This window comes from Solenopsis invicta, chromosome 2 (genome assembly GCF_016802725.1).
Source record: "Solenopsis invicta isolate M01_SB chromosome 2, UNIL_Sinv_3.0, whole genome shotgun sequence".
NCBI classification, from domain to species: domain Eukaryota; kingdom Metazoa; phylum Arthropoda; class Insecta; order Hymenoptera; family Formicidae; genus Solenopsis; species Solenopsis invicta.
The window spans coordinates 2,057,265-2,073,586 of NC_052665.1; the positions used below are offsets into that span (position 1 = coordinate 2,057,265).

The 16,322-nt window shown below is 35.6% G+C and overlaps 2 protein-coding genes across 11 annotated transcripts in view; one reads left to right on the top strand and one right to left on the bottom strand.

Annotated features, from left to right (window-relative positions):
* The window catches only part of LOC105196478 (neurobeachin), a 233,392-nt gene that overhangs the window by 53,543 nt on the left and 163,527 nt on the right, over positions 1 to 16,322 (top strand). The window lies entirely within an intron of this gene.
* On the bottom strand, positions 1,523 to 4,200 carry LOC105196458 (nucleolar protein 12). Its single transcript, XM_011162405.3, has 2 exons — positions 3,541 to 4,200; positions 1,523 to 2,370 (listed from the first exon to the last, which is right to left on the bottom strand). Exons 1-2 carry the CDS (start codon positions 3,671 to 3,673, stop codon positions 1,667 to 1,669), a joined length of 837 nt encoding a protein of 278 aa, XP_011160707.1. The 5' UTR covers positions 3,674 to 4,200; the 3' UTR covers positions 1,523 to 1,666.

Here is a 16,322-nt window from a genome sequence, read left to right on the forward strand (position 1 = left end):
AATCCGGCTGTACAGCCTATGGCGCGGCACGTCCGAATTGAGCCGCAAGCTCACGAAACCGCGAGCCAAACGAGTATCAGAGCCGGCAGTTGCGTGCTCGATTGCGCTCGTTCGTAGGGCGTATAGTTTGGACGTGTGTCACAACAACGGCGTGTGTCGCGTACACGTACGATGCGTATTCCACTCGGTGTTCTCGATTCCGCGCCGCGCAACGGCGATATAAATCGAGTCGCGCCGTGATGCATCAAAGACGCTCGAGAACGAAGGCGCCGCGAGCTTTAAGCGCTGCGCCTTTAATGCCTTATCCGAATCAACAAATGAAATGGACACCCGAGCTGGAAAGGCGAACGACCGCGCCAGCAGCGGCGGGAGACAGGATCTACACGGAGAGATACTACTCGGTATCTCGTTTGCCCTCGCGATATTTCTTTGTTTATTCGTCCTCCCCCGACGGGGGAGAGACGTCCGCACAGTACTTCCGACGTATCTCCTTTCTCGAGCGGCGGCCCGGTCGTTTTCTTTGCTCTCGAAATGCGTTGAATCTGATTACGGCGGTGTACAAGAAACGAGACGTGGAAGTAGAAAAACCGCTTGCCGTTCGCTCGACGATATCGGCTACTCTCGATATCGGGCACTCTCCGGGATATGCCGGATAATACTCGTTATTTCAAGATTGATCCGAGCTGAGAATACTCGGTGGAAATCAAATGCGGTAGTAAGACCGCGCTATAGCGTAATTTATATGCATGACTGCGAGGCGGTATTACCCTGAATCCAAAATATGCTGCGAAAATATTCGATATTACGTTTTTTTTTTTTTTTTAAAAAGGAAAATGATCCCTCGATAGTGCTCGTTCCGCGTATGAACATTTATGAAATATCCACTCCGTTTAAAAAAAATGTATGTTCTCTTTAATATACATACTTTTGTATAAATACTTTTTAAAAGAAATAAGATACACCTTCTCTTACGTATTTAATTCGTGAATGAGTTTATTATTTTTTTTTAAATGCCAGCGGGGATCCAGTTTAATTCTCATTTAAATTTACTTATATTTTATATGTAGACAAAATTTTTTATAAATAAAAATGGGAGAACATATAGATTGATATGTAAAAACACATCGGATAAAAATATTCCAGTCACGCGATATAGTTAACTCTCGTAATACTCGCAAACGTCATTTGTCTTGTTTAATATTTGATAAATAGCGAAAACGAAATGATTCTAAAAGTGTTGCAAACATTAAGTGGAACGCACTCTTTATATCTTGGGCTGCATTCTGGTACTGCCCCTTCTGATACTGGTATTGAATAACTAACATTACATGCATACTATAGATTTTCAGTATTTCCAATAATTATTAGAACGTATTCTTAATAATAACATTAATGTATTTAAATTCTTTTGTAAAAATGATTATATTAAAAGATATTAAAAGATAAAGAATTAGGAAAATTATTAGATCAGTTTTACACATCAAGAAAAGCTTATGCTCTATATGCAGAATAACTTGTAGAGTTTCAAATTTTAATATTTATTACTTGATTACATTATTTATTCATTACTTTTAGCATTAATTATAAAATAATGTAATTTTAAAATCTAACGACTTACTATAGCAAAAAGTAATAAAAAAAGTAATCGTTACGTTTCAATAAGGCATTACTTTTTGATGGTAATGTTTTTATGCAGTCCATGCCTGACAAATCTTTTTCCTTGTTCAGACGGTTTAGATTGTTTAATGTGCTTCTCTTCAAGATCAAATATGATGGAGGATATTTGTTTTTTAGCTAGGTTTTGATAATAGGGAGACAAATTCTTTACTGTTGGTGCCACACCAATGAAGAACGCGTCTATCGATTTTTCATATCGTTCTTTCGCTAAAATTTCTCGCTTTCTAGCATATTTTTCTTTATTGTGCTGAGTACGTTCCTTTGCTATTTTTAATTGTGTTTTTGGTGTTTGTTGTGTAATTGTTGGGTTGATTTCTTCTCGGTTTTCCTTTTTTACAGTTTCAAGACATGATTCCTCCTCACTCGTATTATCAGAATATAATTCCTCCTCACTCGTATCATCATTCTCGTCATTTTTATCGAATCGCTTATCTCTTTTGTCATCGTGATCGTCATCTTTTTTATCATCATATTCGACTTCATCCGATTTATTTTCGCCATTATCATCATTGATATCTTTCCAATTACTGCATGTAGCTTGTTGCATGAATGGTAGTAAAAACGACAGCTCATCCATAAATTTAAATTTCCTAATTTTTGAAGCAGGCTGTTCACTTTCTGAATCACGCCTATTTTTTAAATATCTTCTGTAAGAATCTTTAAGAGTCTTCCATGTTTGTTTACAATTAAGAGCTGGAAAAAAGCAAACAATATTTATATAGAAATTAACAAAATATATAAATAACCATATAGTGCAACGGAGGAAAAATTTATTAAATTGATTTGAAAAATATGTATAAATACACGATTGAAAAAATTGTGTTGAATAATAAAATAAATTAAAATTTTAGTAACATTGAAGGAAACGGTCTTCTTTCTCTTCATCTTGTTTCATCTCTCTCTTCTCTAATCTTTTTAATTGATCAATTAAACAATGTCCTAAAAATGGCGTCATCAATCACACAGTATAGAAATCGTACATGTTTTGTTTAAATACTAACGTGTTGCCCCCGCGTCGCCCCCTCATCAAGCCATTTTTAGGTGCGTAGCCAGATTATCTTCTAGAGATACTATTCCCGAGCGAGTGTCACCCAGTCATCTTATCCATCATTTTATCTTTATTGTTTATTAAATGTTAGATAAAGATAAAATGATATCTAGAAGATTCCCGGGAGGAAATCTGAATGCACCGCAAGAGGTGGAGAATTATTGATAGTGACTATCGACTGCGTGATAATTATTTTTATAAATATCGATAATGTCCATAGTACTATCAACAATTTTTAAATAATAATTTTAAAATTGTTGATAATACTATAGATATTATCGATATTTAGAAAAATAATTATCACGCAACCGATAGTAACTACACTATCTATAGTTTTTATCTCTATTTCGTACACACACACACACTCGCACGCAGCGGTTCTTCGCGCGCAATCCGGGATCGTGCCCAAACGTCCGAGCCCTACTTATGGGGATTAAGGTAAGATTCACCTACAGGGGAACCTTTTAGGTGAACCTTACTTTGCTAAGAAATACACACTTACATTGTCAACTTTCTTTGTTAATATAGCCTCACTCACATGTTCTCAATGTCCCTCTATGCCATCAATGTGACAAATTCCCTAACTTCACAAATGTCATTATTTTACACTTATAACTTTTTACCTGCGTGAGAGCGATGATTTTTTTTTATATTCGTGTTCTGTGTACCAAAATAAACAATATTACAAAATTTAAGTCAAAATCGGTGAGGGGATGGAGAGGGAGGAAGAGAGAGAGAGAGAGAGAGAGAGAGAGAGAGAGATCGTTTCCTTCAGTACTACCAACATTTTTTATAAATAAAATAATGTATCTTACCCGATGACTGCATTTTATCTGCAATTTCTTCCCAAGTATTTACTTTTACTAAATAATTGTAGTAATTTGGATGACTGTCATCATATAAATATGGAAAGGTTTTAACGTATTCAATTAATTTTTCTTTATCCATCTCTTTTTACGTTCTGTAAGGGGAAAGAGGCTTTTTTACGGAAAAAGAGGAGATGTACACTATTGTTCCGTCTACACACTGTACACCACTATACATCACGAGGTACGGTCGCCGCCTGAGGAATCCTCCCGATCGCACTCAACATTCGTCATCTATCGACTTACGTCTCTCTCTATTAGTAGAGATACTACACTCGAGCGCGCGATTTGAACATTGATGCTTGCAGTTCTCTTATACTATACTTTACCGATTCAATCTGGCAGATCATCACCAACACCGGCAAAACATTCTTTGTGAGAATTTTCGCCGGTGTCGTATTGTCTGAATCGATCTTCATTCAGTCATAGCTGAATATTTATTACGTGCTTTTATATATGTTGTCAAATTAATTAAACTGAGCGCCGAATAAATTTTCGGTCTTGAAACGCTATTGTACGTTGAACGAGCACAGTACCACCTCAATATTAAATTGATAATTAATTTAATAATGGTGCTAAAAAATATTTATGACAATGATGTCAATAAAAATTCCTTTATTTCAAATACTGTAAAGAATTTGTTGTGAAAAATATCACCTTAGCCAGGAAAACTTTTTAATTTTTCTTTATAATTATGCATTATATTATAACCAAATAATTTGCATATATTAGAACAATCCATATTTCTTTTAAATATTTTGTTAAGTAATATAATTGGTTATAATAAATTCATAGTTTGCATTAGTTTGTCCCCCATGTGAGCATTTACATTGAAGAGACACCTTGCTTCATTACTATTTAGAAAATCACAGTATAGTGAATGCAAGTAATTCTAACGAGGTAAATAATTCATTCATTCATTAACAATTACATATATTAGTATAACTACTTTATAAGTTGCGGTATCATGTACGTGATTATTGTTATCCAGAATAACACAATAATTATCCGGACTTGTTGAAACCTTTCATCAGTTTAATTACCATAACGGATACGTTGAGCAGCGGAATTTTGTACATGTTCGGAACCTCCGTGCATTTACCGACGTACTGACCTATTTCGCCCGAGGCTGTTCTGCAACGCCCCGAATTATACATCGACTGCATTTCGGCGTTTCTCAACTCGCACCCGACATCCTTGGATATCAGCGATTGCGCCACGGAATTATGGAACACCCTGATGAAAAGTTCATCATGCGACGGCATACGCGATGAGGATATAAACCGCCGCGTCGAACGGAAATTTCACATCGCTGAATAATTCCATTGTGTTATACGCGGGCATATTCGGCGCTCTCGCGATAATGATATGGCGCACGACCGGTAAAGGCAGACGGGCGATTGATTTTCCCCGCTCAATGATCGACATTCTTTCGCTGCCCGCGAATTTCATTTCTTTGCTCGCGCGTCGAGAAAAAGATTTCAATCACGATTTTCCCGTCGAAGTGTACCGTAGGTTTCGTCAGGATTTCGTCGTGGAAACGACGAAGGCGACAAAAGAGAAGGCGAAGTGCAACGTATATATACGCATGCATCTCGCGTGCACTGCATTTGAAGAGTAGTATTCGATACAGGGGAGCGTTCACGACTTTCTCTCTCTCTCTCTCTCTCTCTCCCCTTTTTTCCCCTTTCCATCTCATCGGCAATCGCCGTTGACCGGACTAGGTGAACCTAACGCAAATAGCGAACGAACGATGAAAGTTATAACGCTCAAATTTGGATGGTTGATTTTTATTCCCGCCGCGCAACTTCCCTCGGGCTTTCACTCGGACTTTTTCTCGTTATCCTGCCGTATGATTGCGGAGGGTGACGATAACGACCTATTGTACCACTCTCTGCTACGCGGTAGTAAAAAGGTATCGCGCGTATGACGTCACATCTTTTAGCAGGTTTTTTTTTTAATTATCGACAATATCTCTCTCTCTCTCTCTCGTTAACAAAATGTTATATTAAATAAAAATATTATCAATTAATTATGTCACTCGTTTGTTGATTTATTTCGAAATTAATTACAGAGACCCTCATTAGAGGAAAGGTGAGCGCTAAAATAATAAAAGGTCGAGTAGAATGGCCTGTTTGACGTTTTACCGCGAGGAGAGAAAATTAAATGTCACGCGTAATGAAACTTTGAGAATCAGATTTTATGTGTTCGTTCAATGTGAAACGGTCATCACAGGAGAACGGACTCCTAGCGGATATGATGCGTTAGTGATAGAAGCGCAGAAATACGGGGAAAAAGTGCCTTTTTAAAAAAAAGAAAAAAGAGAGAGAGAGAGAGAGAAAGGCTATTGGATGGGAGACGTAGCCTTTCGAGCCCGCGCTTCGTTTGATCTTCTCTCGGAGACAAACTGTCGTCTTCCTACGTCTCACCGACTTCCTAGTGCGGCATCTGCGCTTGCATTGTAACCTAACTGTCTGCAGAGACACGAGCCCTTTTTCTCTTACCTTTTTCGCTTGCACAATTCTCGCCCACTGCTTTTGCGCGTTTCCGCCTTTTCTCTCTCTCTCTCCCTCTCTCTCTCTCTTGTCGCTTTTATCATCGTCCGCGTACTTCACGGTGGACACCCAGCAACCCAGGCCTTGTGACGTGATGCGATAAGAATATGTTGTGCGCCGTGTTCGCGCGAATAAAATCTCTAAATGTATCTGTCCAATTTTCGTCGGAAATGCAATTCGGCAGACGCGCCCTTTACACGACGCATGAAATGCGATTTTGAAATTCCGTAAGAGTTTTAAAATCGTGTGTGGAATATGTTGTACCTACGCTGAGTATTTACGTTATCTTTCGTAATCTAAAACGAAATGCGGGCGGCAAAATTGGCGCACGACTACATTTCACGAAACTACGAGAACCTAGCTTTGTATTGCTACCAGCGGGGAATATTTATTGCTAAATGAATCGCGCAACTGCGCGTCGACACCAGCACTCTCATCATTAAATCTGCGGTTTGCTTTACTCACATTTGCTCGTTATCGTCCGTTAGCGCTCTGCGGAATTTCCCACCGCGCGGAAATGAAAATGGCATTGCCGAAGCGTGCAAATGAAGAGGACGGAAAAAAATAGGATAATGGTTAGTACGATGAATATGACTTGTTTCAGCGTTGCATGACGCTCGTAATTTCTGAGGCGTGATAAACTATTCTTGATGTATTTTGATTAAATCCACGCATTAACAGAGTTTCCATTATAGAAGTATATAGTACTGTCAGAATTGCAGGAAATTCGAATAATTAGCGTGCATGTGGGAATTTCCGTTGAACACAAATTTGTGTATACAAAACTTTTTCACAATCTAGCAACGAATCGCAACGTGTTTTACGTGCAGTACTTTTAATTCATAATATCGAAACTTTTTCAGTTTAATGCTCATTGTATGTTCACCGTAATTCATTGTGATTTCCTCTAATGTAAGAAACATTTAATTCAATTTAATTTTAATTTAAACATTTATTTCAATTTAATTTTAGAGCTCTGTCACTTCCGAAATCCATCTTGGTTATTTAACCCTTTCAAGAGCACATTTTTTCCTACTTGATAGATTTCTGTTAAATCTTGCAATTCTATTTCTGAGCTAATTGCAAATCATATACGTGAGCGCATTATAGCTGTATTAATTATCATAGAAAAAAATGGTTGAGGACTTTTCGACTCGGTTTTTTTTACAAGGAATAACGGTACATAATCAGTGGGCGCTTTTTAAGATATCCTGTATTTTTCTCTGCCTCTGAAAGGATTAATTGCTATATAATATTTAAGATTATGTTATACAGCTACATTTCCTTTGGTAAGATAAGCATGTGTGAACGGTTCGATTAAATAACGCATATGTGAATGCTGAAATCATACATATGCGATTATTTGCACAGGGATAGTCGATTGAGTCCTAGGCGCGCGCGCGCGCGCGCTACGAACTAGATGCGTTAAACGTAAAAGTCGAATGGAGTGCATTCTATACTTTCGCGTTTGGCGTTCCAGTAAATACAACCGTTGCGTCCTGAATTCGAAAGCAAACTGTCAGCACCAATACCCAGTATAAACTGGCATTGGATGTACATCCCGATAAGAACTTGGTTCTCCGCTTGCCGAATCGATCTTCGTGAGTCTTTACGCAAATACTTTTAGAGTCACTGTGTCATTTACGTCGATACATCTTAATCAATTATCTTAGTACATATATGTAACGGTAAACGTTTGAATGTTTGATTGTGTGATTTATGAGAATTAATAGATAATAAAATATTTGCTATTGTTTATAAAATAATAACAGTAAAGTAAATATAATTTTTACGTAAAGTAATAATTTATACCATCTATTATATAACGTGAGATCAATTGCTACAGAATTCTAATGATACCAGGGACATCCCATTTCATGCATAGATATGAGCAATTCTGTCCATTGATTATAGTTGTAGTAGTGATGGGATCATTATTCGTTAGTTTACTCTATTAGCAAGACAGTTATTTGTGTCCCGAAGCTTTCAGATACGGAAAGTAAAAAATATAAAAATGGAAACATATCGTCGCGTGAAAATGTGTAAGAAAAACCGGAAACTCATAAATTCACGACGTTTTCGTGCGAAAGTGTGTCAACTAGTGCGGTGTAAAGTACCAGCGTGATGGAATTAGACGTCAGGCTTAGATATTCATGCGCAAATGTTTCGCATTCTGAATTGAAACCCGTCGATTACCCGTCGTATCATGGCTCGTCGAGGTCGATTATGCGATGCCACGCACGGCTGCCTCCCGCTAATGCAGCGATCCTGTCCGTCGGTGCGGCGGCGTAGCCCTCTCAAAGCACGCACGTTACAAATTACAGGCGCCCCGACGCCGGTGCCCTCATGTCGCGACGTAAAATTATGATCTCCCTCTCACCTCCAATTAAGCCGACCGCCCACGCTCGCTTCCCTGTCGGCACTCGATCTTCTGAAAAGCTCGGCGAGCGCTCTCGTGACGTCAACATGCCGCGGCTCTTAGTTTTGTTTGCCCCGAGATTTCTCCTACGCATATTTTACCGTCGAAACGTTATTTCAACAATGCGATTCTATATATTTTCCGACGTAATGTGTGTTGTTAAGGTTCGTGATTTTGGGAGCTTACACACCGCCTGGTTGATTGAATAAAAAAAAAAAGATTAACCAAATTTTCTTTGTAAAGAAGTATTTAAAATAGAATCTTAAATTTTCCCTTTAGATCATGATTTTAATGAGAATTACATATCAATTCGGAACCATTAAAAAATTATAATTAAACTAATGTACTCAAAATTATTTCCGTGTTAGTTATAGATAATTTCACTTGCAAAAATATCGATTTTCTTAAATAACAAGTTTTACATGATACAGAAGAAAAAGTTTTAATATAAAAAACTTTAAAAAAAGAACTATTTTGCTTATTCCTAAATCCGAAATAAATTTCTACACTTCCTTAGAAGAAGCAAATGTCATGTTTCTTGCAGCAGTAAGTCCGGCATTAGTCTTTCACCTTTTCCTTCTTTTGCTCCAAAAATCGATAGCATTGCTAATTCAGCACATCGACAAATTCCGTTTCGAAATCTTGATCTTGATACCAAGCACCACCTATTACAGACTCATCTGGTTGCAAGTTATAAAGTACATATAATTTTTTTTTACTCGCTGCTACAGATTTAACAACTTTAATAAACTTTTTAATTTCTAAACTTTTTAAGATTTTTTGCAATTGAGTGTGCATCAAATTAGATTTAAATTTTATATCTTGAGTCCATATTCTCGTATTTCCTGCTTCTTCAATAATTCTATATACTATTTTCTCTTCATTATCAGCACATTTAGCAAATTTTATTGAATCTTTCAAGAGATAAAACAATAAACTTGCTTGTTTAAACAGATCAAAATATCTTTGAAATAAAAGTTTATTTATTATTTGAGCCCATTGAATTGGTTGTGTTATAAATTGGATATCTCAATAGCTAATTATCAGTTATACAAGAGAATCGGTTCTCTGGTTACTACTGGGTTGATAGAATTACGAGTGTGACCTGTTTGTATTAATTGGGTGAGAAGGTGATAGTCGCTGTGTAGCAATCGAGACAGAGTACACGAATGGTGTAGGAGACAATCGCTGGAGTCGATTTCTACGTTTAAATTCCATTTTCGTCAATATTTTGAAGTGAAAGAGTCATACATGGCGACGTTGACGCGGATGGCAACCGGCGCAATGGAAATCTCATTCAGAAAAATTCAGAGACTATGGAAAATAAAACTGACGTTGATGCAATCGCTCGAGTTAACAGGGAAAGAGAAAATCGACATGTTAGCAGACGGAGTCAGAGATCCCGTGTTGAGAAAGCTCGTTCTAAGCACGTGGGTCGCAACCGTGGGTCGCAACCGTGCCAGATTTCTTAGAGTATATGTGCGGAGGAAGATGCGACGCTGCCAAGAGCCAAAGGACAATTTCATTCGGTCAGGTCGTACTAACCTTTTCGAGAAGAATGAGAAGAGCAAACAGTCAACCAGTGCGGAGGGGATCGCCTGTTTTGCGTGCAAGCAACCTGGGATCGAGCATCGGAGTGTACACAAAGGAAGCTGACTTAATTATTTAAGATTTACAAATTCACGGATTCTTAAATTTTTAAATTTCTATCATATCGAGCTTTTATTTCTGCAAATTTTTAGATTCGGGGAAATATGGGAATGCCTGTGATAAAGAGACGCTATCACGTGCAAAAACGATATTCTTATGAAATATATGTCACTGTATATTTCATCGTGTGTATTTTAAGATATTATTAATATTATGATAGATACCTTGAGATATTATTATCAAGAAAATATTCTTTGCAAAGATCATAGTTATCTAACAGAAGAAAACTAAAATTGAGTGATCCTTCTTACAGCAATAGAATATTTTTTCTGCGTGTTTTGAAAAAACGTATGGGCAATAGATTTCTAATATATTCTAGAAAATGAATCGAGTTCAGAGAGTAGTGTGAGTTTCAGAGCGGAGGAAGAGAACGGATCGACGGTGCGTATCTATCCGAGAGGTTTCGATCGATTGGAAATTGCTCCATGCTGTGAGCTTTGTACTTTGAAATAAATGATCCATGTGTAGCCAACAGTGCCAACAGCGAGAAACACAAACAGACCTCAGGCTACCTACGGGCTGGATCACTAGATTTCATTGCGTCGAGATGAGTCACTCCAATCACGTTCAATTATGGGCGAAGTATTCGAACGGATTAGATCGATCGACATCGTCATTATCCCTTGATGAGCACGAAACCCTTGATGTGAAAAGGATGAACTTGCTATTGCGATATTGTCAGTTCAAATTTGCGTTTCGTACATATTTGTGCGTTCTATCTTGCTCTGCTGTGATGCCCTACATCGATTATTTTTGCGAATTTATAAAACCTACAAGTATATCTATATTTATAAAATCTGCGAATTTATATGCATGTATCTATTCAAGCATTTTAATAGTGATATATTTCGATACAAGGTATCTCGTATTTCATTTCGATTGTTTACGTGTCGTTTAAAAAATAAATTTTGTGAAACAACTATTTGTTTTTTTCCATGCCTCGGTCGCATATTGATATCCAAACTAAACCATCGAGATTTGGAAAATTGTGATTCCAGAATCTGTTTTATTAAATATTTAATTATTAAAATATTAAACATTTAAATATTGTAAATTATACAAGAGCAATGATACTTCATAAAATGCAATGCATCTCGATATGTAATATTTGATACTGGGTGCTTTCCAATTGCAATATTCCTAGATATTTTCGGCGACACAAGTTGCGTTCCAATTATCGTAATCGTCGTTACAACACTACACATCTGTACTCAGCTCAAGAATTACTAGTTGCCTGGGTAAGCTTGTGTTTTTTAGTTTCAATTAAATAGTTATTAACCGCGGTAGCTATAAATAAAGTTATGACAAAAACGCAGTTTCTATCCGCAGGAATTAAAGAACGCTAAGGTATGGCCATGATATTGAAAAATAATCTATATAATCATTTATAGTAAGACTTGGTATGGTATCATGTCGTTTTGATGGAAGTGAAGAACAGACGAGATGTGATAGTCGATATAGTTTCCAACATCTTGACATAAAATTCGAGAAACTTGAGAAGGGAAAATCCTAGCCCGTCAAGACAAGAAAATTTCTTCAATCATTTGTTTTTGTCGAGAATAAATCTCGGTATCTTCCTATCTCGTCTCGCTTAAATGCATAATATATGCATTTATTACATTGCATAAATGGTATGCACAAATTTATACAGTTATTATTCTGATTAAAAATTGTATACAACATTAAATATTTAATACATAATATTTAAAACAATATGTTATTGTAAATTAAATCTTGAATTATCAAGAAATCTTGAATTATCAACGCGAACCTCGCGTTTGGACATCGAGCAGTACACTTCTTGAGAATATCATACAATATTATACAAACGTTTATAATAGTGATTTAATTGCCATAAGACGTGAGGTACAATAATTTAAATATGATTCTATCTAAAATTGCAAATTACCTCAAAGAGTGATCAACAACATTCTCGGATCACGTGTTTGCATAATATGCAGAACAATCCGAACAATTATTTATGAAAGATATAACTTTATCAAAAACATGCATTTCTAAAAATTTTTTCAGAACTGCATTTAAAGAGAAAAAATTGATGATCGACAATCAAATAAATTTTGCTAGTATCAGCGTTCTCAGGGATCCGGATTCTTTTGGAAAAATAGCGGATTGATCATTACAAACGAGCACGTGATGAAAAACGCAACAGAAAATAAGGTGTTGATGCACAATCCGATTAAACCTCTCCAATGCGACGAACATCAAAATCACTACTTGGCAAAAGTTATAGGCAGCAACAAAAAATTGGATATAGCCATATTGAAACCTGAAGGAGTAGATACGATCTTCTCCAAATTAAACATTAATAACAAAGAAACTCACAAAGGATATAGAATATTTTCTGTTGGCATGATTGATAATATTATCTATATAAATCCGGGAATAATGGACGCAAACCTTGCGTTTGGACATCAAACAGCACACATCTTGAGAATATCATACGATATCATACAAACATCTATAATAGTGATTTAATTGTCATAAGACGTGTTTAAATATGATTCTACCTAAAGTTGCAAATTTAAAATTATCTCAAAGAGTGATCAAAAACATTCTCGGATCATGTGTTGGCATAATATGCAGAATGCGAACAATTTTTTTATGAAAGATATAACTTTATCAAAAACATGAGGCATTTCTAAAAATTTTTTCAGAACTGCATTTAAAGAGAAAAAATTGATGATCGACAATCAAATAAATTTTGCTACTATCAGCGTTCTCAGGGATCCGGATTCTTCTGGAAAAATAGCGGATTGATCATTACAAACGAGCACGTGATAAAGAACGCAACAGAAAATAAGGTGTTGATGCACAATCCAATTAAACTTCTCCAATGCGACGAATATCAAAATCACTACTTGGCAAAAGTTATAGGCAGCAACAAAAAATTGGATATAGCCATATTGAAACCTGAAGGAGTAGATACAATCTTCTCAAAATTAAATATTAATAATAAAAAAACTCACAAGGGATATAGAATATTTTCTGTTGGCATAATTGATAATATTATCCATATAAATCCAGGAATAGTGTACGGACGAGAAACGGTCTTCAACATAAATACCCGTTATTACCAGTAACTGCAACAATACGTCCGGCGGTTCCATCATTAATAAAGATGGAGATATTATTGCAGTAAATGTTGCAACACTATATTGGCAATACATCGAGGGCAAAGTGATATAGAACGTGTTTAACATTAACGTTGGCATACCTATAAACCAAGTGACAGTATTTGTTAATTATATTAAAAAATAAATTATATTAAATTAATTATATCAAAAAGTTATATAAGTTGTATAATAATATATAAGTTATATCATAGGCGGTATGCGACACGCGACAATTTTAAGATAGTTTAGGGAAAATTTGTTATGTTTGAAACAGAAAGAAAAAATTCTTTTGTAAAAAACGAACTTCTAATTGTATTATAATTGAATTTAATAGGCTGATGAAGGCTAAGTAAAGCCGAAACGTTCCTACGTAATTTGTTTAATTTGTTATTGTAAATTAAATCTTGAATTAAATCGTTTAATTTAGCTCCTTAATCTGACCGATTATTATTATACTTTGTGTTTAATTACAATACGAGCGTTTCCCTAAGTTTTATATTATTTTATATTTTAATAATTAAATATTTAATAATACATAATTGTCAATATTAATTCTTTATCTAAACAAGAAGGCCTATTCGGTCATAGCTGGATCTTAGTGCTTTATGTATACGTGTGATTTTATATACTTTCTCAGACTCAATCAAACTGCGCGCCGTTACTTTCTGTCATATAACACAGTTATAATCGAATAAGAGTTAGTAATATCACTTTTATTAAATTAAAATTAATTTAATAATACTTGATGTTCACTAGCATCTATATTAACTCTTTCCCCCCTGAAAAAAACTGTAAAGAATTTAATTCTTTATACTTCACTTTATGTGCGTCAATAGAAAAATATCGTTCGAAACTTGCATTCGGTTAGATTAACTATTTCTTGAAACTTAAAATTAACAAGCTTAACCGAGACCAAATTTCTTTATACCCTATGTCTTTCTGTGCCTTCAGTTCCTCTATGAGCTGTTTGTGCTTCTGTGCTCTCCTTAAATTGGTTAATACGGAACTTTCAAACTCTGCGTCTGACATTTTTGTCCGCGTAAATATATCAGATGCAGAAGAAAAATTGACAGATGCGCATGGCGTGCTGTTAAGAAGTTTGGTTGCAGGAAATGTAGGTTTTCCGGTGTTAAAATGTGCACTTACTGTCGTATAGGTTGAACGTTTCTGTGTATCCCGCAGACCACATAGCGTTAATAGGTTTTCGACTAAACCGATTTCTACTAGAACTGCTATTTTTGCTGCATTTTTATCTTTTAATTCAATCAAGGCACTATCTTTCTTTGATACAACAAGAACCGCTATGTCTCCATACTTGGAAAATATTTGATACAGATTATTGTATCTACCATTTTGTACTTTCCATTTGATTTTGATTCGAACATTAGATGTCGAATTGTTCGATGTTCCATGAAGCTTTTCCGAAAAAAGTTTTCTTGTAAAAGCAATCTCTTCTGATCTTCTATTTGCTTCCCTTAAATCTGTCGCGGGGACGATACAACCATATTCCAAAAGTATGATGTAGAAAGTGAAATTTTATAAAAGAGTAATCAAAAATCTAACACAACATCTAATGATTGTATCAGCAATCCAGCTAAAGATTTGTAAAGGAGTGAGAGGGGGACAGATTGTTAACCATACGTGGGAACGGACAATATGCGAAAACAGAACCATCCCGATCGATTTTAGCACGAAACTCCGGTTCTCGATACGAAGCATGTCAATTCACTGTAAATAATGACGTACACGGTTTTGCGACAGGCATGCATCAATTTGACAGACCTGTAACTGGCGTTCCCGCGTTTATTTTAATTAATCCATTAACTGATTTAAAGCATTGCCAAAATTGCGTGAATCGAGATTTGTCGCTCGCAATCAACGAGCTACACCACACAGAATGTGCGCACTACTTTGATGTTGAAATTAGAAACTCATACATTACTTTATGCGGGTGCCGTGTCGTATTATTGGGTATTTTCTATTGGTATTTCTGACATATAAGGGAGGCAATTGAAAGAGATACGTGTCACGCTGTATCACGGTTAGATGGCAATCAATTTGATTGATTGCTGGATGGTAACGTCATTTGAGTGTAAAAATAATTGAATATTAAAATTGTAAAGTGCATAATGTAGAACAACAAACATAAGCTTTGACAATACAAATAATATTCATAATAATTTTTTATGATATTGTTTCAGAGATAATAAGAGTCAGTGTCCCGTAATTTTAAGTGGTCATATAAATACGATATTTCCAGAATTTTGTTCGCTCTGTCATTCATTATAATAATTACTAATTATAAGGTATAAAAGAGAACTAAACGGGTTAAATATTATTTCACGCATACCTCACTACAAAATAATTAAAGTACCGGTCAGTTTGTTTTAACTAAAACTAATTCTCGTTTCTCTCATTACGACACAAACTCATTAGCACATAATTAACAGTTTGTTTAAAACGATGAGCTTCGCAGAATTAAACGATATTGAATGTAACATCGCATATAGTTCAAACGTATTATCCCTTATTAATTAAATCGCTAATAGAATTATGAAACGTTGCATGCCCTATAAATCAACAAAAAAAAAATGGAAAGAGAAATATTACTAAATGTTTTCGTCTATTTCTTTTCTGCCCATTTCTATTCTGTGTTGAATAATCTCTGTACGTTACTAACATTCCTCAGCATCCTGAAACTTGTTTACTTTTACCGGGAAAGAGCAATACCTCGCATTCAAACTCAGCATATTTGAAAACTCTTCTCGTCCTAGAATGTAACTATTCGTAACTGGACAGGATATATATAGTGTATCGAGAAACTTTAAACTTCACCGTAGGACAGAGTAATACTTTTTTTTTAAGTCCATTTTCGATCTCTTTCTTTCTGTATCGAGTTCATCCAAGTTTTCA